The sequence below is a fragment of the Octodon degus genome, unplaced genomic scaffold (assembly GCF_000260255.1).
Source record: "Octodon degus isolate 3935 unplaced genomic scaffold, OctDeg1.0 scaffold00170, whole genome shotgun sequence".
Taxonomy (NCBI): Eukaryota; Metazoa; Chordata; class Mammalia; order Rodentia; family Octodontidae; genus Octodon; species Octodon degus.
This window is the reverse complement of record NW_004524746.1, coordinates 4,049,267-4,072,070: the sequence shown is the minus strand read 5'-3', so window position 1 is coordinate 4,072,070 and position 22,804 is coordinate 4,049,267. Positions and strand designations below refer to the sequence as shown.

Below are 22,804 nucleotides of genomic sequence, written 5' to 3'. Positions count from 1 at the left end.
TTTTTTTCTTTTTTTTTTTGTGGAACCAGGGATTGAACTCAGCCCCTTGCACTTGCCAGGCAAGCGCTTATTCTACTGAGCCATCCCCCCGGCCCTCCCTGATTACTTTTTCAACCCTTTATTTTATTGTATTTTTGTTTTATAAACAGAAATTGATTTCTTAGTTTTGCAGGCTAGCAAGTTCAAAGTCAAAGTACAGGCAGATTTGGTGCCTGGTAAGGGTAAAACGCCTGATTTTGAAAAAGACATTTGTCTTTTCTGCTGTCTGCTCACATCCCGGAGGCATGGATGGGGCTCCTGGGGTCCCTCTGCAAAGGCACTCTCTTGTGCCTGAAGGCTCTACCCCCACGGGACTCATATACCTTCAGGTGACACCATGTAGATCAAACTCAGATCATCTGGGGTAGTCCTCAGCACATATACAGCATCTCCACTTTTTTATCATTTGAGAGATTGGGGGCTTCTGTGTGACATTACTTTTTACGTATGAAACATTTTTCACTATTACAGGAGATTTAGTATTGCTGGACAGCTGCAAGCCAAATGGTGTAGGTGTTCATGCCTAATTATAAATGACTGTTATTTTATTTTGTTTTTCAGGTTTTTCTGAAGAGTGATCGAGTGGCCAGAATGGTGCAAAGCGGAGGATGCTCTGCCAGTGACTTCAGGGAAGTGTTTAAGAAGAACATAGAGAAGCGTGTACGCAGCTTGCCAGAAATTGATGGCTTGAGCAAAGAAACAGTGCTGAGCTCCTGGATAGCCAAGTACGATGCCATTTACAGGGGGGACGAGGACTTGGGCAAACAGCCCAACAGAATGACGCTAAGTGCTGTGTCCGAACTTATTCTGAGCAAAGAACAACTGTATGAAATGTTTCAGCAGATTCTGGGTATTAAAAAACTAGAACACCAGCTGCTCTATAACGCATGTCAGGTAAGAGCTCCATGCTGTTTTGCATCCCTGTCTCATCCAATGGGCACCGAGTGTTTATGAGCCTGTGAGGATCAACTTTCCACAATAGCTTTTTATGGAAAGTTGAATGAAATAGAATTTTAATAGAGAGTGGTAAGTGAAAAAAAAGTATTTAATAGAGAGGAGCATTTGTATCATCGATGAAATGACTCTTCTCATAAGTCCTGCTTTGGGACATCATATTTTTGCCTATTGGGTAAATATGGCGCATGCCCTGATTCGTAAAATGGTAGTAACCTGTTACCTGAGGAGCCTTGGCTCTTTAGTTTCTCATCGGTGTAAAAAGAACAAAAATTCATAGAGATAGGATGCCAGTCCTGAGTTTATAAAAGTAATTGAAATTTTAAATTTTTCTTTAACCTAGTCAGATTAAAGTATTGATGATGATTGTTAAAGCTATGTAATTTAAAGGCACGACACACTTAAAAATCTATTTCTGCTTAACTTAATAAGTCATGCATGTGAAAAAGTGAATGAACTCATGTCTCATATTTTTCATTTTTAGGCCATGTGATTTGTCTAATAATTATTCTTTCTGTATTTGCATGTTAGTTTCTTCTGAAGTCTAAATTATTGGTCTCTACCTTAATATACAACTTAAATTAACAAAATACTGGAATTTAAAAATTCCTAAGTTCATTAAAAGCCAATCTTTATAATGTACAAATGTTTTTTAACCTTTTTTTGCAGATATATTTCTCTTAATTTCTACATTCTGTCCATATCCTTTATTTTGCATTACTGATTTATGGTTAATTTATTATGAATAATAGTTAATTAATGGCAAAACAGCATAGAATTTTAACCCCGTGAACAATATATATTTACCATAATTGTTCTCACTGTCATTAAACCAGATGGTAGTTCTAGAATAGTATGGAGGGGGGTAACTGTAAAACTAAAATATTCTACCTTAAAAGATCAACACAGCTATAGTTTTGTACTTTGTAAAGAAAGTAATAGCTCACTTGTATATTTCATTGCTACTAAACACAGCTTCATTGTATGATTCAGATTCAGACATTCAGTAGATATTTGTAGAGGATTTATTCACAGAATCTTCACTTATGTATTAGAGAAACCAAATCGAGCAAAATAAGATATTCATTCTCCATGTTCGGAATTATAATAGAGCACCTGTAAGTGAATTAATGCTTATGATTAGAATTCATGCTAGAATTTTTTTTTTTTTTTTACGTTTGGAAAGATGATCTGCTGTATTCAATATACAAATTCAAATGTTAGTTTCATTCAGAAGTACCCTCCTAGATATATCCAAAATAATATTTGCCCAAATATCTAAGCACCCAAGGCCCCATCAAATTAAAACATAAAATTAACTATCACATCATTCTTTGTGTACACAAGTGCATGTGTATTATAGTGATTAAATGCAATTTTCATACATTCTAGTTAGACTTAACATTGTAACTGTGCTCTACAGCATATAATACACTTCCGTATAAATTTACCATTCAGTCTTCACAATAGCTAGTACTATCATGAAAATATTGGAGGCTCAGAAGGATGAGCTAATCTGTTAAAAGTCGCGCAGCCAATAAGAATTAGAATCCAGACCCAATCTATGTGACCTGACGTGTCCAAATCCTTCCTACTGTGGCTGCTTCAATATTGCCATTTGTTTCTTGAGCATTTTTTTGATTTGTTTTTAATTCCTTTTAATAAAAAACGATAAAATAGCACAACATTATGGAACTCTTCATGCATTTGCAGGTCATCCTAGCACAGGGCCATGCTAATCCTCTCTGTATCATTCTAATTTGGTGTATGTGCTGCTGAAGCAAGCACCATACTGGATGTTATAGGTTGATAAAAATGTATTCCTGTCTGCCTATGGGTTTATGTTTATTAACACAAAAATGTTTTTGAGTTATCTGTCTTCTAATATTTTCCACTGTCTTCCACTATCTTCTGAGACTTGGATAATACAGTAATTCTAACTCAAATCAACAACTATTACAGTGGATTTCTTTCTTTTTTTTTTTTTTTTTTTCTTTCACTTTTATCTGTATTTCCCTCATGTATTTTGATCCTTAGGAAAATGTTTATTAGGTTTTTTTGTTTTCTTCAGGAATTATCTTCCTTATCACTAGTATACCTGATAAACTTCTATTCTCTAAAATCTACTTCATTTATACTAACAGAGCTACTACGGCTTTCTCATGATTAGGATTAGCATGAAGTACAATTTTCCCATCAATTTAACTAAGGAATTTTTAGAACTGGAGATTGACCTAAGGCCTCATCCATGCTAGGCAAGCAGTTTACCACAGAGCTGCCCAGCCCGTTTTAAATTTTGAGTTAGAGTCTCAGTAATTTGCCTACAGTGGGTATAAACTTTGAAGTCTTGCCTCCATATCCTGAGTCATTGCAGTTACAGGAAAATGCCATTGTACTTGGGTCTTCAACTATTCATGTTTTTTTTTTTTAAGTGCATTTGGTACAGGGTCTCACTACACAACTCAGACTCATAGTGATCTGGACATGTGGTGCCTGGGATTGACGCCCAGTCCCTGCACTGGCCTAAGCAGGTGCTTAGTCTGCTGAGCTATCTTGCTGGCCTCAACTACTCACTTTTAAACTGTGTTTTTATTTTTTTTCTACATATTAATTTTATTGAGAAAGTAGTAGCAATGAGACAGTTTCAAGACAGGACAGTTACAATAATTAACACATTGCATATTGTTGTCTTTGTAGTAGTTATTCATAGTACAAGATGCAGAGATATATCTTGTCTAAACACTATACACTGAAAAAAGATCTACAAACTACTGTACAGGGTTTCAGGGTACATCCTGAGGGGATTTGACTGACCTTGTCAGATATAAAAGTTATGTTTTTTTGTTATATGGGTCTTGCTTTGTCTTGGTCTTAACCATCCAGCAGAAAAGTATAAAAATGAGGTATAGAAAGTAAAGCCATATTATTATGCTGAGCTGTTAAAGGCTCAAGTCAGCAACTTCTGACATTGCCAGTCCTACAGATAACCCACTACTATTATGGACTACTGGACTGTATTGGATTAGTTCGCTGCATTTATGCACCTACAATATGTAAATGGCATTGAATACCCATCTTTGACAAAATTAAACAAAACAGGGAGATATAAATGGAGGTCCATTTTGTACTGAAAAAATTTATATGTGTGTGTGTGTGTGTGTGTGTGTGTGTGTGTGTTTACAAAATAGCGTAGATATATAGCTTTCTCTTAGTTCAATGAGAAGAAAGATTTGAACTAATTGTTTTTATTTTTAAAGTGATTTGTTTTTTTAATTTGGTACAGGGTCTTACCTCTGGAACTACGCCATTCAGAGTTACAGTGATCCTCTTGTCCCAGCCTCCCCAGTGCTGGGATTACAGGCATGCACCACCATACTGGGTTCTGGGACCGTAATGGCATGCAGTACTGGGGATCGAACTTGGGACCTTGCATTGCCAGGCAATGCTTAGACCACTGAGCTATCTCCCCATCCCTCTAAAATGAGTTTCTTATAGGCAGCACACTGAATCTTACGAGTTTTGTTTGATTTTTTTCCATGCTATTAGCCTTTGGCTTTTAATGACTTTTTATTATTATTTGATTTTTAAATTTTCTTATTTAATGGTATATTTTAGGCATATATACTGTTCATATTCATTGTGAGCAATTTGTCCCATGCGTGATATAACTTGATTATTTTTCCCCATTCCACTACCCTTCCAAGCTTGCTTCCCCTCCATATTTGCAAAAACTTTGTTTCTATTTCTTTCCTTTTTTCCTTGCTTTTTTCCTTTCTTCTTTTTTTCCTTTCTCACCTCTAGTTCCCCTTCGCATTTGAAGATTTTCTTTTTATTTCTAACTTCTATTAGCTATTTTGGTCCTTAATTATACTTTTGCTTTTTCACCTGCGAATGCAGTATTTGCACATATGTGTCCAGTTTATTTCATCTAAGAGGATGGTCTCAGGGTGCGCCCGTTTGCCTAAAAATGGCTTAAGTTTCTCCTTCATTATGGTTGAGTAGTAGTGCATGTATAATAACAAATCTTTAGCCATTCATTGTTTGCTAGGCATTTGTGGTGTTTCTAAATATGGATATTAAATCTACAACATTTTTATGGAGTTTTATGGATCTTTTTTGTAGAGTAACACATTATCTGCTTTCTTTCTAAGATCTGCAGTCTCAGGCGCGAGCTTAGTACAATTTTGTCCTCCTAGCTTTTGAGCCTTTGGGCTTTTGAGGTGCCCTCCTTCCACCAGTGACCCCTCTGTCCATCCATACTTGGTTATCATCCACTCCAAGGTATGCCCTTGCCTCTCTTGGGAGATGGGGAATGCAGGGTGCCCTCTGGCCTCTGCTAGATGTAGCCTGTGGGGCAAAGACTCAAGTGGGCCACTGGAGTTAATATGGACAGTCACAGGGTGGCTCCCTTCTCTCCCCTGGTATAGTTCTCATCCAGAATTAGACGAGTGCTTCAGTCCTCACCACTGCCACCCCATGCTGAGGGGAAGCAAATGGCAGGAGAAGTTGGGTTTGGTGTGTGGGCTCCCTTGCATTAGGGAGGTGGCAAACCTCATGCACATGCCCACATACTCATGGCAGGTGGGGAGGTGCCAGCCAGCAGAGCCCTGCTTCCTTGCCTTATTTGCTTTTCAGATTTATTTAGTTGTTGCCCCACAATTTACAATATACATTTAATGTACAATAATCAAAGGCTCGCTCACACCAGAAAGTTTCAAGAGTAGTACATGCACCCCAGAATTGAGTTTTTCCAGATCATCCTCCCTTCTATCTACTGTCATTCATTTGAGATGTAGTGTGCTATAATCTCTCTTGCAATAGTAGATTGTGACTATTTTAGAGTTTTATTTTGGATCTATTAAGAATAAGAAAGATTATGTATTTGGTACCATCTCTTGTTCCTTCTTGATAATCCTCTTTTTCTTATGTAAATCAGGGTTTTTTAACCTATAGTGTTTTCCTTACCTCTCGTCCATGTCAATTGTAGTAACTTCTCTTTTCTCCTGTCGCTTTCACTTTGCACTTTATATTTTCTCATGTAAAGGAAGCCGTACATTATTTAAGCTTGTGTGTTTCAATTATTTCACTGTAACGTAGTCTTATGGTCTTCACATCATCTCCATTTTCCTCCAAATGACTGTGACTTGTCCTTTTCTGTGGCATGGTGGTACTCCATTGTGGATAAACACTACATTTTCTTTATCCATTCGTGGATGGGCATATTCATAAGATTTAAATTATGTAAGTGTCCATTGTATGTTACCAATTTTGAGATTGCTATGGTTTTATAATGCTTGGTTCCGAGGATTTGTTGTTGTCATTGATTTGGGTTTTTTTTTGGGGGGGGGAGGTTTGTTTGTTTGTTTGTTTTTCAGCTCTTGCCTCTTGCATTTCCAGTTGAGAAATTTGTGTTGACCTGTCTCCAAGTTTTGTGAATTTTCCTCAGCAGCCTCATATCTGCTGATTAGATCATTCAAAGCTTTGTTCATTTCTGTTTCAATGGTTTTTAAAAATTTTCTAACATTTTCTTTTGTGTCTTAAAGTTTTATTTTCAACTGTCTCCATCGAGGGTACCAGCATATTAAAAATCAAAATTAGAATCCTTATCTAATAATTCAACACCTGTGTCACAGCTGAACCTTGTTCCAAAGTTTGCTTTATCTCTCCAGGCTGTTTCTTTTTAACTTTTATCATTCCTTTTATTTTATTTTATTTTATTTTATTTTATTTTATTTGCTGAACCGGGGATTGAACTCAGACCCTTGCACTTGCCAGGGAAGTGCTTATTCCACTGAGCCATCTCCCTGGCCCCTTAATTTTTTTATTGAAATCCAGATATATTGTTTCAGGTAACAGAAGTTGAGGTAACCATGCTTTAATATGAGTGCTTCCATTGAATTAACTACTAATTGTGTTGTGCCTAATATTTCTCGTAGCCATCAGTATGGGAAGCTTCAGCTTTGTCCAGTGCCTTTGCATTCTTCTCCACCTTGACTTATGGCTTCCTCAGGAAATGGTTATATCTCGCAGCTTTTCTTAACTGTGATCTACAGTTACACTGGAAATATGTGCAGCTGTCATAGGGTATTGGAAAGAAGGGAGTGTTCATTAATCTGATTAAATATTAGTCTTCAGTCTTTTAGAGGATCTGTCTGAGAGAACCTTTATGAATACATCTGTCTGTCATGGATATCATTCCCTTCATCCCTTAATTCCTACTCTGGCTATACCATTACCAGAGATTTTCTTGAAGTTCTGTACACCCTGATCACTGAGTGTGTGTGTGTGTGTGTGTGTGTGTGTGTGTGTGTGTGTGTGTGTCTGTCTGTGTGTCTGTGTGTCTGTGTGTTGTATTTCTACTAGAGTAGATTAGAAATAAGTTGTCAGTATTTCCCTTTGGCAGTGTTTTCCTTTCCTTAATGAGAAGCATCTGAAAGATGTAAGAAACACTTTTCTTTCTACCTGCTTCATGGGTCTCTTTCTTGGGTTCTCAAGGTAACAGCTTAGTGGGTTGGCTTGAAGGAAAACTCAGCAAAGTACGACCCCCTTTATAATGATCCCTTCGAAGTTTCTTGTTCGTTATCCTCAGCTTGTAGTAACTTGTCAAAATTAGTAAGTAAGCAGTTATTTCTGCCATGTGTGGCATCCATTGACTGCTGCTCCAAATATCTTTTGGGGATTGTCTTTCTATATTTTGAATTAGTAGTTTGCTCCATATCATCAAGGCTCTGATAAGCCAAAGACAAGTCATTGGCTTTGGGTATACCTATCTTTTTCTGTAAGAATGGGAATGTCTAAACTAAAACTGAACCTTTCATCAATGCTGTGATTTAAAAGTAATACTTAAAAGTTATTTTTAGAATGATTTTAAGACAAAAAACAAGCTTACAAATAAGTTGACTGCATTCCATGGAATTGGATCTGTTTTCTGAAATTATGAAATTAAGTTGGGAAGACAAGTGCAGTTCCCTTTTCCACTGGAGATACTTAAGTGTGTGTAGGTATCTTATATTTGTTTCTTGGTCAGACCTCAGCAAAGATTGAAAAGAAAGGGTTAAGCGAAAGCAGTTGAAATCATAGAACATACTTCCCTTTTAAAATAAAATAGTCTAAGATGAGAAATGGAGCATGTTCTGGAAGTAGAGAGAGGATCTAAAGCTAACAGAACCACTCGACCTGGCTCCAGTTCTGTCCAATTCATTCTGCTTTTCCTGACTGTCAGGAGAAGCTTTGAGACTCATGCTAACTATGATAGTTTTGCTTTTGCCCTTGTTTACCTTTGCCTAGTCCCTTTTTCTTTTTTAAAATGTATTTTTACTCATGCTTATTAGTTTCATAGAATCCTGCTTTCAATGTGGCATTTTCACATGTGTGCATTCTGAGCAGTAGCGATCCCCATCTCTACATTTAAACAAAGGACACAGGAAATGGAATGGTCTCCTGCTACCACCAGCTGCGACCCCTTAGGAGATCTCAAAGATGAGGGTCAGGAGCTCAGGGAGAAGGATAACTCTGGGCAGGTGTGCAGAAGCACGGCAGCCAGGAAGTCCTTGGAGCCTGAGGAAAATAGGGACATAAATGGGAAGGGCACTTAGCCAGAGCTGCCACGTGGCTCCGTGGGGGAGCCCTTTGATTATGGTCCTGTCTCAGAGCCATCGCATTAACATCTGAAACAGAAAAATAAGATGCTACCTTAGAAAAGAGCATAACTATTTACATTAGGTCTGGTCAGAATCAATAACTACAGTAACTAATGAAAAGGAAACTCCTAAAACACAGCTTGAAGATAATGAATATCACGGTGAAGATATGAAAATTAGAGACCCTGAGAAGGAAAATAGTTATATATCATAGTCAGAAAAACCTAAAAATGATTTTAAGGGACTGTAACCCAGTCATGTCATGAATTTGATATTGTGCTATGAAAACGAATTGTCATACTTAGGAATTTTTCATTGAAGAAAAGTTGTGTCTGCAGTGGTACACAACCTCAAACAGAATACTAAGGGACGATCGTTAGCAAACTAGCTTAAAAGGCATAATTGAAATGAAAAGCACAGCAGTGAAAGAGTATGAAGTTATTAGCCATGGTTTAGTTGGATCAGAACATGACAAATGCAGTAAAGAGGAAGAAAGAATACTCTGTCAATGGAAAGTCAAGTTTGAGAATAATTTTAAATAAATTCATGGTTCAACATTTATTTAGAGGAATACCACAGGATTATATTAAGGTTATGCATTTTATGAAATGATCAGTTATTTCACATATTTTAATAAAGATAATGTTAAATGGCACCAGTTAGCTACTTTTCTTTAAGCAAAAATTAAATATGTTTATTAGAGATTATTTTAAACTATGACATAAGGTAGTACAGGATGTTCAAATTGATTAGTAAATATATTATCCACAATCATGCTGAGAATACAAAGCAGATAATTGCTCCACGCATTTTGTTATAATGATGGGCTCATGGAGACAAGTAAGACTTCAGGTATTTCTTTGGTTTATTGAGAGAGTTAATGTTGTAAATGCCACAGTGGTGTGGCAATCCCTGGCACTGTCTTTTTGAGGTCAGAGAGGGTAGCAGTGTTTTTGGATGTGTCATAAAGAACTTTAGCAAAATGATAGTTGTGCCCAATGGCTAAGATGTTTTCGACATAGGGAGCAGCGAATCCACACAAGAAAGCAGCATTGTTTTTAGGCACTACAGATTTATCCAGAAGTCAAAGCAAAACTGGAGTAGAGAGAGGACCTGGACTCTGCCTTGAGATGGCAGATCCAGAGGTAACTAAGGGCCTTATAAACTGTAGAGAATGTGGGATCCAGCATCACCCAGAATTAATGAATGGGTTAAACAGGCCCAAACCACTTCTATAAATCTCTTCCTTTTTCTTCTGTTTAAATTTTAAGAGGATTAAGTAACTCAGTTTGACAGCTATCTAGATCCTGATCTTTTCTGCCAAAAGCAACCTTCATCAATGTTTTATAATCTCATTCTATTAAATGAAGACAGTGAGTCATCCAGATTTATCCGAAAGTCAAAGCAAAGTTAATTGAAATCTTCCTCTCTTAACATCCCCCACCTCAAATTCCTTATGTTCTGAAAACTGCATGAAGTGTCTGGCAGTATCAGAGAACCATTTGCATATTTGTAAGCGATAAGTAGTAATACTTGTGAGAGGCTCATTTTTATGATTTCATTTCCCTAGAAGTTTTAGCTTTGGAGATTAAGGTTTAGAGGGAAATTTGAATTTTATCTTTGGGTGGTAGGTGTAGGGGTTTAAAGAAATTCAAAAATAGCCAGTTTCTGTATTTCCTGGCTCTTCTCCTGTGAAAAATTTCCAGTGGAGGTCATAAGGCTGTAACCATGATGAACACTTCCATTCAAGGTCTGTAAAAGAAAGACGGAGAGAAATGTAAAGCTTCAGAGGAAGTGGGGATCTGCACCTATCATTTTCTTTCTTTTTTTTTTATTTAATAGTATATGATGTACAATATGTTTTATATAACCTAAAGTAATTTGTCTTTCTCAGCATAAATTAAAGCATATTCTAAAGAGAAATATATTTGCTGACTTTCAGGATGGCTTTGAAAACAGAAAAACAACTGTAGAAATATTAGGGATATATTTTTCACATATGCATGATTTCAAATCTCAAAATTCTTGAGAGCCTATGTAAATAAATGTCATTAAATGACAGTAGCTTTTCTTTGGATATACAACCAGGAAGTAACTTATGACCTTAAGAATATCTATATTTTATAAATTCTGATTTGTGAAATTGTAAATTTGTTAATTAGAATGAGAATAATGCATTTTACTTCTAAGTATCTTATTATGAGTTAGATGAATTTGGTTCAGTTAAACGATTTTGGATCTCTGGTTAATAATATGGAATAAATTTCCTTTGTAAAAATTAGATTTTTAACGTCGTCAGTGTAATGGTAGTATAATACTAATAAATTGTACTCTTCATTATTGTTGCTCCATTTAACTGTGCATTATTTTGTCTCATACGTGTGGCCTATGTGTGGAAGCACTACAGTAAAATATTCCTGGGCAGCATTTCTCCTAGAATATTTTGTTGAATTTGTTTTCTTTCTCTGATATCTCAGCAGATATTAATATAGGCTATCTTTGGATACTTCTTATATTCAGTTTTATAGTTTTCTTCTTTATACCTACCCTATGGAAATTAGAGGGTTACACCATTTTCCCTTTTGCAGTAGTAATAAAATACATATCTACAGAAAGTTTAGACACCCTTTAAAGTAGTAATGGTAGGCAAGAAGTATTTTTGTTAATCCACTTGTGGTCTTTTATCAACAATTAATGTATATAAAAGAATGATATGAGTATAATGTTTCATATAATTAGTAGTTTTATCTTCATTTTTTATGGTTGGTCATTATAAAAATATCCCATGAAATTTAAAATTTATATATGTATTATAAATATTCAAGATCTTATCCTTTCCTAAAGATATTTGCATGTGGTTAGCAGGCAGAGACTTAATTGGTGTCCACTTGGTCAGTATGCTACTAGGTCATATTTATACACTGTATACAGCAAAAAAAAAATCATGAACACATGGATAACACTGTCTTAATGTGAATTGTTTGTGTGGATTTATTAGGAATTTCTCAACCCAGAATGCACTTTAGAATAAATTAAAGAGCTTTACACTGGATGTCTGGGCTTTATCTCAGTGTGGGGACTAGGGGGCAGTGTGTGTAGTTTAAGATCCTATGCGCAGTGAGGGCTGAAATCGTGCACTGGTGTTCCATTTGGGTTTGACCCTTGCTCGTATTTGTCTGTAGGGGGAGCAGAGGAAGAGTCCAGCTGTGGAGCCAGGAAGGTAACCTGACAACATGGAACACCCACCTTTCTGTTGGCCTTTCATTAACTTACTAGTTTTTGCAAAGCAGAAATTCTTGAGCTTTGTGGAATAAATGGATATTTGCCTAATAGGAAAATAGTATGATAATGGTGCAAGGAGAGTGAATGGCTTGGAATCTGGTATGAGGTGTGTATGCTGTGTGTTGCTAGAGTAGCAGGAGATGAGGCTGAAGAGTTAGGAAAGGGTTTCAACACTAAGACCATTGTACTAGATGAATACCTTAGACGGACCACAGGGCCACAGCAAAGGAGTGGCCGAACACACAGGGCATCTAAACTGATCCTTTTCTGTGTTCTGAGGAAGTATTTCAGATGGCCCTATTCTGCTTTACCCCACTATTAGGCATTGGTAGGATTGTACTTGATAATTTATTTAAAAATCAAAAACAAAAATAAAAACAATACAAAACAAAAAAACTATCTTCCAAGTAATCTGTCTTAGCTTGGCACTGCGGTGCTAAGATCATTTGATTGAGGGCTTTTTACCTCCTGTTGCCTGAATCTTGGGTTGCTGATCTTCACCTAGGAATTTGTTTTCATATTCTCTTGGCTCTGTGTTCTGGACTATGCATAGGGATGTTATTGTGCTTGCACAATCCAGGACTTTGATATAGACCAAAATGCTGTACCACCTATTTTCATGAAAAGGCATAAAATTAAATTCCAAGAATTCTTGCAACTGTTGAGGGGCGTCAATATTCATCTGATTGAGACTTTATAATTATATTAGACTTTATGATGTTATGGAGCATCCCCAGGTATTCTTTTCATACAACGCCCACTTGGATTAGGCTGTATCAAGGTAGTCACATTTCTCATAAAGCAACACTTTTTTAGTAGAATTTGAAGGATCAGTCGGTTTTCTTCTGTGCAAGTGAAATTGAAACATTTGCTAATGTTGTTGAGATAGCAAGTGGTGGTTGGATATATAGTATGCAGCTTTAATGAGGGGTAAAGGTTTGGGCATAGAATTTGGAATCATTTAAACACCATTAATATTTTAAACCATATCTTAACTTTTTGCTTTTGGCTAGGAAATGAAATGTTTTCATTTGCTCTAATCATCTTAGATAGAACAGAGTGAACTGATCTTATGTAATAGATGATAGATTAATTCTAACTACTTGTTACAAACTGATAAAAGGCCTCTGTATGACTGAACATCTTAAACAATGTAGAAATGCTTACATCACTCTGACTTGAAGACCTTCGGATGAATGAGGCGTCCATCGCAGTCTGTGAATCATCAGCAAAGGTTTTAGCCACTGTACAGTTGTGTCATGATAGATGGCTTTCAAAATCCCCTTCAGATTCCAGAATCTGAGGACAACCACGTCTCTCAGGGGAGTTTTTACATAAAACCACTACACATCCTCCCACATTCTTCACATCATCATTGGGATTACTTATAATACTTAGTCCAATGTTGATTTGAATATTTAAATGTTACCTAAATATTTAATAATTAAATATAAAACAGCATTTTTCTGTTTATTTTCCAACCACATTAGATCGAATATGCAGATATAGGCAAAATTTGTGGATGGAGAAAACTGACAGAACTCATGGCCTGATGCCAGAGCCACAAGATTTAAAAAATCATAAACAGGTTTGCTATCCTGCTTAGTTTGAGAAATCAGGTGCCATTGGGATTGTAGGGCCAGTGTTGATCCACTGAAACCTGCTGCAGTAATAGGAAACCTAATTTATGATGCTTAATTTGAACACTACTGGGCTGTTCCCCTTCCTGGGTAGATCAGCTTCTGCCATTCTGTCACTTGAGCCTGTGATAAATTGATGGATGTGAGACTCCTCAAATTTAGTATTCTCAGATTTCCTTTTTTTTTTTTTTTTTTGCTCATCAGAAATCCCTATTCTCCTTTTATTAATGTCTCTTTTGGCACTCCGACTCATAATCATGAGGCCTTTCCTTTTTATGGCCTTCCTAACTCAAGTAACTGCCATCGCTGCTTGCTCCATAATAGTGCCTTATCTGTGGACCTTGTCAGTCTGCGCATTGTTGTGACAGCTGGAGATCCCATTGCTCTGACATGCGGCATGACAATGACTTCGTCCTCTAGCCTCCTTCTGGTTCCACATTTGCTGCAAGATTCACGTGTTTGAAACACTGTCCTCATTATATCTGGACCCTACTTTGAAAAAGAGGGGAAAATGGCTCTCTAGATCAACAGAATGAAATCTACACACCTTTGGTAAACTTTTATCAGCTGTGTTGTTTGGTTTAGTCTGGTCTTCTAATGCTCTTTTCCATGTAGCGATTCTTTTTATATCCTGTGTGATTGGTAAACTGAATCAGTCCCTGTTCTTCATCCCCATAATGTATTTTCATTTTACTTCATTTTATTCTCTTCATTTAGAATTCTCACCCCTCTGTTCTTGAAGACCCAAGAGAAATTCTACTGACTCTACAATGCCTTCTCTTTTCTTGCCTTCAAATATTTTTCTTAAATATTGGGGGAGAATAAAATTTTATGAGGAACTACAATTACCCATCATAAACCAAAAGCCTCTCATTCTCTACTGAGTGTTAATAGATACATATACTTCTTTACTACATTTTAGCAAATTAAGCCTAAGAAAAATATTTTGTTAGTATTTGTTACATTACTTTTGCAGTAATATTCAGTGGGCTTCCTATTGTGGGCATTCCTACGTAGTAAATGGCTGAGTTAATTAAAGATGATTATGATGAGTTGCTGAAGAGTATGAGGGGTCACCTTGAACCCTGGAATCAAAGTTTCAGAATAGACCCCTTGGGCATATTATTTTTCAACTACATGACTGTAGGAAAATTGCTTAAAACAAACAATGCTTCAGATTATTCCTAAATAGGACCATGATAAGACCTAATCCGTATTACACAGGGTTGCTCTGAAGCTTAAGTAGGTCATGTGGATAAAGCTAGAACCATACCTGATGCATAGTAAGTGCTGGATGTAGTGGGCTCTTATTCGTCAGAATGAAGTGAGAGTTCTAATCTGTTCTGCAAATTGTCTATGAGAGTGAAATTATCTGGTATTTTTTAATCATAAACTTTCTTAATTTCCATGTTTTTTTCACTGTTAATGTGGGTGTAGATTTAATTATTTTATTCAATTAAGTGTAGTAAGAAAATAGTATATGTGAGTATACATAGATATATGTATACATAGCTACATCAGATAGGTAGAGATACATATACATATATCTATCAGATAGAGCTATATATACCTGGAGATTCTATTTGCATATACCCGAGGCTGTAGAAGTCCCATGATTTTTATGTTTGAGGTTAAATTTCTTGCATTCTTGCCTTTGAACATTTTGATCCATTATTTAATACAGTTTAGTTCAGCTCACATAGAGTAACTTTATATCTAATTAACTCATCCGTCTTTTCCCTGCTTTTAAGTATTCAACAGAACATGTGTTTTGGGAAATGAATTTTTAAGACTCTTAGAACTGTTCTACAAGAATCCATAGCATAACCGCTATTTCTGAGTCAGATTTTTATGCATAATTTAGAAGGTAGATATAAGGAAGTTCTTTAAAAGTCACGTCTAGCAGACAGAAAAGTACCTGATTCTTTAGTATATAACATCAATCTGGGAATGCGGACTCTCAGTCATCTGGGACTAGCTTCATTGCCGTATGTTCTTTTTGTTTTATGACGTTACAAAACAGAACATTAGTGACCTTGTAGTAGTTCACTAATTCTGAATGAGATAGAAAAAGGATGGAAAGCCTTTTTGTTTTAATTCTTCAAAAGGATTGCCTCATGGAAAACAAGTCAGCATAGAGGGAATTTTAAGGACCACAAACCTTTATACAGGTAGAATTATTCTTTGTATTAAAATTAAACCTAGTTATTTAAGCCTCATCATTGGAGATGGATTTGTTCCATTCTTATTAGTAAGGTAAGGAAGGTAAGGTTATAAATGTAAAACCTGACATTTGTGGAAGATGTCATAAATACCTGGAAGTTTAATAGTAAATCAATTGTGAGTCATTATTTTATTTGTATTAATACATGATTGTAGTACATAATGATTACGTTTGTCATGGGGAGTGGGTACGTGGACATAACAGAGCTTCTTTTTATATCCCCCCTCCTCTACTCCTTTCCCTGCCATCCCTTCATCCCTTTATTCACCTGACAACTGTGAATTACTTGTTATCAATGCCCTTTTTGCTGCTAAATAGTACTAGTTTTCTCAGAAAATCGGAAGGTCAGTTTCAACAATGAAAGTAAGCTAGTAGAGCATCCCTGGTGGGAGAAACAACCAAAACACACGATTTGGAAAATTGATAAACAATGAGGAAATCAGTTTGTGTCAATAATGTAGTTACGTGAGATGTTAGAAAACTAGATTTATGATGTATGGGAGGCCACAATCCAAAGCTAAGGTTTCATGGTGTCATTCTCAGTTATTCAGTCAGCTTTTCTCATTTATGTACCCTCCTCCCTGAGCCCTCCACTCTCCCACCTCTGTCTACCCTCTCCCTTCACTTCCACTTCTGAATTAGTCTGATTATAAAAATAGGTAAGCATTTTGAAGAGCAGGAAGTGAAGAAGATCAGGTTTGTTTTAATTTGTAAGCATATAAGATGCCTGCAGGGAAAGGCCTTCCTTCTCTGGAAGTTCCGAGCTGAAACTCAACAGATGGCCCAGACTGCGTACTCACCATAACCCTGCTTTGAGCAGTGGCCTCAGATGCTGTGGCATCCTGGTCAGGACCAGGTTCAAATAACTGCGGGCTGGGAGGATGGAATGCCAGCACAGAAAGCAGAAACAATTTCAGGTGGATGGATAGAGGATGGCTCATCTTTATAACAAATAATTTATAATCTGAGTAAGAGTGGAGAATTAATAGAATTATTGATGAGGTAAATTAATTAGCTAAAAATAAAGCTTTTTGTTGGTGTTTTGAGGCCCTATTACAAAATCCAATAAATTTGGCAGTAACCACCTTGACTTGCTAGAAAACTATGATGAAATAGTAAAAGATGTTCTTTTGGGATTGGTAATAGCTTTATTCCTATTATTTTTATGATGTATTATCTGAATAGTATTAAATTTACAGACAATATTAATAGAATCAACGAATTATGATTTAATCTTTAAAATATAAATGTGCCTGTAACAATATAAACCCTGATTATATATTTTGTGTACTGAAGGATAGGGGTAAATATTGTAAGAAAAAAACAAAATACAATGTATTAAAAAATATGCCATCATTAGATTAGGAATTAAGAAAAGATTTTCTATGAAATAAAGAAAAGCATAACAGATGATGTTTAGCATACACAAAGACATTGTGAAAAAAATAGTAATCCCCCCCTTTTTTTGACAGTACTGGGATTCTAAATCAGGACCTTGCTTGGGCCAGGCAGGCGCTTATGTCACTGAGCTATCTCTTCAGCTCTTCCCTTTTTGTTTTTCTTTCTTCTTTGTTTGTTTGTTTGTTTGTCTTTTATTTATTTGGTACACAGTCTTGCCATGCATCTTGGACTCCCAGTGATCTTCCTGTCTCAGCCTCTCCAGCGCTGGGATTACAGGTGTATGCCATCACACCCAGTTTTGGTGGCTAGGTTGGCATGGGGGGCCAGCAAGACATATGGTACTGGGGGTGGAACCTGGGTCCTTGTGCTTGCCAGGCAAATGCTTAGACCGCTGAGCTATCTCCCCAGTCTCCCTTCCCTTTTTCTAATGATAACAATATAAGAAAACTGTTTTGTTTCTCGAAACAGGTTGATCACAGAAGGTACTGATATAAACAGTGCTATGAGAGGCTTTTGTTTTATTTTATTTATCTTTGCAGTACCAGGTATTGAACTCGGGACCTTGAGCTTGTCAAGGTTCTTATGCCACTGAGCTATCTCCCCAGCCCTATGAAAGGCATTTTTAAAAGATCCTTTTTGGATTAATATATAAAATTTAATGAATTGTAGGGTTTGTTTTTAATCTGTTGAGTGAAACTTATGAAAGTTGTTTTTATGCTGTAATTCAGATTTTCTTAACTATAAGTAATGGGTCCCTGTGGCATCCTTGGCCTTCCTGGGACATCTGCACAGAGAGGTTTGCTGATCACCAGGAGCAACTTGTGTCCCGAGCTGCTTGAATGGAATGCGAGAGGAACCAGGCAAGGAGAGCCTTGTGGTATATGAGTCCAGACTCTGCTTCATTTTGTGTATTTCCACATTTGCTAATTGATCCTGATGGTATTACCAAAGAGAACCATGTCTTCCATTACTGAACTTCTACAGTATGTGGTCTGTGGCTTTCTTGTGGTGACTGGATTCTGTTTTACATATACATCTAATATGTACTGTGTTTTCTAATATGAAGTGTGGACTCCTGGAAGGGCACACCTTTGGAGCTGCTAAACAGCCTACAGCAGGGCTTGCTTACATTAGGTTTACAGAAGTGTGAACATTTAATTAAGTGACTATATACCTGTCAGATGAACGTGATCAGGAGCATGCATCCTGATGTTCTTTTACAAATAATTTAGCAGGCATACAGAGGACTGGGGTTGTTGTGGAGTTTGAGAGACAAGGGAGACCAAGTGGGAACAGGAGGGTTTATTCTAGTTTCATGTGTACACTGGCTCAGTTGGTAGATCTAAGAAGACTGAGCAAGGACAAAGGACAACACCAGCTGTTACACTATTTATCAGGAGGGCTGGTCTTGGGCATGGATCTTGTGGGTGTGCAGAGGAATAAAGGCCGTGTGTCCTTGGTGACAGGTTTGTATCGTGGTGGCCCTGCTGGAGCATAATAGAATGTTACGGAAACAGAGGTTATAAGATTTCATTTACAGGGACAAAAGTTACTGCTCTGAGGTGGTTGTTTTGCATGGGTTTTGTCCCCAAAGCCATAGAACCTTGGGAAGAATAAAAGAATGGTTATTTCTGTGCACAGAAGATTTCTCCAGAATTGTACTTTTTTTTTTCTTTGAATGAAGCACCCCTTGCAGATGATGAATAAGCCATGAAATCAAACAGTTCTCCAAGGGGAAAACTTCATATCTTTATACAGTTTCACTCAGACCTTTAACAGGATCACACTCACCTAAAGGCCCAAGTTAAGAATTCCTAAGTTTAGAGAGCTCTGAATGTGCAAACAGTAATTCCTGCATAATGAAGAGAAGAAAAGTAACAGTACATTTTCTGTATACTAAATATTTGTCAAGTCAGTAAAATATTTGGTAATTAAATTGCTAAGATGCTCTGTGTAAGGGCTGGACAAATAACTCAGTGGATTAAAGTGCCTGCAAGCAGGTGCAGGGGCCTGGGTTTCGATCCCTTGGCCTGCTGTGCTGGCCCTGCCCCCAGGGTGCACTGAAACACTGATTGAGACTGGGTGTGGTGGCACACTCCTGTAATCCTAGCTCTTGGGAGGCTGTAAACAAGTGGATCACTACAAGTCCTATCTAGCAGTGAGACCCTGAACATCCTGTAGACCCTTCCCTAAGGTACAAAAATACAAAAACAAAAACAAAAAAAGAATAGAAACTAGAGGCAATACAGAGACTAAAGATGCTTGGAGTATCTTTAATTAAAGATATAATCAGAGTTAAATATAATATCTAAATTCTAAGACATATTCAGAATTAAATATCTCTAAGAGACCTGTGAAATTTTCTGGACCAACAAAAGATGTCTGTGAGGTAAGCAGTCTTTATCACATAAATATTGAAATCAGCATCTACAGTAAAAAGAGCTTACAACATGAAGTGCCTTGGTGGAATAAGGATTTGTCTGTGACTCCCCAAAACATGAAAGTCCACATGTCCTGCTGTGTGTGTCCCACGCCCAACTCCAGCAATGGACTCTGGTGTCTCAACAGTACCCTAAATTAACCAGTTAATTAATTAATTCATTCATTTATTTGATACAGAGTCTCGGTATATATGCAGCTCAGACTCATGATCCTCCTGTCTCAGCCTCCCCAGCGCTGGAATTATAGGCTTGTGCCACCACTTTCGATATCAAAATCCTAAATTCTAAGGCCTCAATTCTGTAATGGTTCCATTCAGGACAGGCTTTTAGTTGTTTTCTTCTTTCTGTCCCCCTGTTTGTGCAGGCATACACTGTGTGTGAAATCTTTTGTCTATATTCTACAGATTAAAAAAAGAAAACAATTCTTTCACCTTAGCCGTGTGTACATCCCTACTGGCACAATGAGATGTTCTTGATGTGCTAGAGAAGCATTTTTTTTTTCTTTTATGTATTTGGTACAGGGTCTCATTACACAGCTCTGACTCCTAGTCATCCTGTTTTCAGCCTCCCCATTGCTGGGATTACAGGCATGTGCCACCAAGCCCAGACTCAGCAAGCCCTAGGCGGGGGAGGAGACAGAGAAATATTGTAACATGCATGTGTAAAAACAAACCTGGCTGAGCCCCCCAATACCTCACCATGTGGTTCTACATTGCTTTGTCCCTGAGAGTAGGTGGATTGGGTTCCAGGGGGAGGTCGAAGAGTTTACTTCGGTGTGTAGCTTGAGCAACTAGACCGAGGCGGTGCATTTTATGAGTGGTAATCCTTAGAAGTGGAATGAGGGGCTGAAAGTGCAGACTCTGTTTGGGCATGTTAAGCTCAATGCGCCACTTCCAGTAGGTGGAATTGGTAAGTAGGCATTTGGAAGTGTAAGTCTAGAACTCTGCCAGAGATTGGAGCTAGGGATCTGATGTTGACAGCAGTCAGCAAGCTGTTGCTAGCTATGGCCATGAGCAGGAGAGCACGCAGCCAGTGACCCTTCACGGGCCCCACCTGGGGCGCTCCAGGGCTCACAGGGTGAGCACATCTCCAGTTTCATTACAGAAATTCAAATCCTTTGTGCTTTAGGAGCATTTATTTTTGCATAAATGAGGCTAGTCATTATTAAACCTAACCAACTGAAATGGAGGTAGATAGATGTGTTTCTAAAAGGGTACCATGAGATATCATTGAAGAGTTAGAACCATTCATTATGGTTGGATTATGGTGATGGATACTTACATATCTGGGGAGGACATTGCCTAGAACATAATACTGAGGAACTCTACATAAGATGGGTGATTTTTGTCATAGTCCATTGCTGATTGTGATATGATACACCAGGTTAAGATGTTACCACAGAGGAACTGTGATGTGTGTGTCATGGATAACTTTCTCTTTTTTTTATTTTTTGGTATTTTAGGGGTCAACAGGGTGTTCAGGCATGATCTCACTACTAGATCTGACTCTTAGTGATCTGCCTGTTTACAGCCTCCCAAGAGCTGGTATTTCAGGCATGCACCACCACTCCCAGTCTCAATTGCCATCATATTGTGCCCGGGGGGTGGGGCGGGGAGCAGCGGCAAGGCAGGCCCAGGGATTGAACCCCAGGACCCTGCACCTGCTTTCAGGTGCTTTTAATCCACAGAACTATTTGGCTGGCCCTGGATAACTCTTTCTTACCACTACAAGCCATTTTACAATCTTCTCACTTGAAAAAGTCTGCCTTTAAGGAAATATTCGTAAAAATTAAATTTATATACATTTGAATGAAATTATGTTATAAAGTGCCCAAAAGTCAAGAAAACAAATGCGGGAAGCTAGAATTCTTCCATGTTAAAAACTGTAATGAAATCACTTACCTATTTCTATGCAACTTATGTAAAACAAGGATAATAACATTTTATTCATTGTCTTTTATTAGTTGTTCCTTTTTGGGGTGAGGGTCAACTTGGAGTATGCTGTTATATTTTCACAAAATCACAGTCATCACTAAAGCCAATACCTTTTGATGTCTGCAAATTTAGCTTTACAAAGGGAAGACTGTTCTTTATATTTGCCTGCACTTTTTGCAGACAAATGCATTTAAAGCATTAATATTTTTAAAAGTTGTTAAAAATGTCTCTTACCAAGAAATTACTAACTAAACCCAGAAGTGATCATCTTAAGATATAAATGTTTAAAGATATAAAATAATGTTTTGGTGAAACGAACAACTCTAGCTTTTAAAATATTAAATGCTGTAGTGAGTATACTTGTGTGCATGTGTGTAGCAGGGAGGGAAACTGTGAGACTTTTTGGTATAATTACATTATTTTTCTGTGGAAAAGTATGCCTGTATTTAAAGATGAGATGATATGGACTGCTACATTTAGTACATTTGGAAGCGGATTATAGAAAGAGTGTTCTGATTCATCATTTTTGTTTAAGAAGATTGCAATTTGAGATTTCAGTTACCTGCAGTAGACACTGTTCACACTTTCTTTTTCTTTATAATTACATCAGTTTTGAAATTTACATTACTTTGGTTTCAGCCACAGTGCAAGTAAATATGTTGTCTGATTTCAGTCTTATAAGTTACAGATAACAGTTTATAAGTCTTGCAATGACAAACTCCTTTACAAAGATTTACTTTCAAAATTTTTACTTATTGTTTAATTTCTTTTAAATAATTTTTTATTTTTAAAATTGTAAACATTTTTGAAAGGTAGTAGCAAACCTATTTTCTTTATAAGAGCAAGAAGTACACTGAAACCAAGGGTAGGAGTCCTTGTGTCCGTCTGACCTGCAGTTTGTTCTAGAAACAAGGAACTTTCCTTTCCAAAGCTTACCTCTGATCATGGTGTTTGTTCCCTGCACAAAAACTCCTAGTGAATCCCCCTCTCATGGGGTCCAACTCTAAGATCCTTGCTGTGGATCTGAAGTGGGTTCTTCTGTGCAGCCCAGACTTTCTCTCCAGGGTTAGCCCCCTTCCCACCTGTATGAGTCCCACTTCTCAAGCCACTATGTTGAGCTGTCTAACCTCAGGACTGTGGGATTCTGCTCCCTATTTCCCCTTTTGTGTCGCTCATGTATTCTACCCTGTCAACCTGGTGGTTTCCTTCCAATCAGCTTTTTCAGGCCTCTCCCCCTTCCAGACTGAGT

At 37.3% G+C, this 22,804-nt stretch overlaps 1 protein-coding gene and 1 non-coding gene across 2 annotated transcripts in view; one reads left to right on the top strand and one right to left on the bottom strand.

Annotated features, from left to right (window-relative positions):
• The window catches only part of Cadps2 (calcium dependent secretion activator 2), a 575,996-nt gene that overhangs the window by 210,030 nt on the left and 343,162 nt on the right, over nt 1-22,804 (top strand). The window contains exon 3 of the mRNA XM_023703422.1: nt 601-933. Coding sequence (XP_023559190.1) covers nt 601-933 — 333 coding nt within the window. The remainder of the gene's footprint in view (nt 1-600; nt 934-22,804) is intronic.
• On the bottom strand, nt 2,677-2,781 carry LOC111813202. Its single transcript, XR_002818522.1, has one exon. It is a non-coding gene; the product is annotated as a U6 spliceosomal RNA (small nuclear RNA).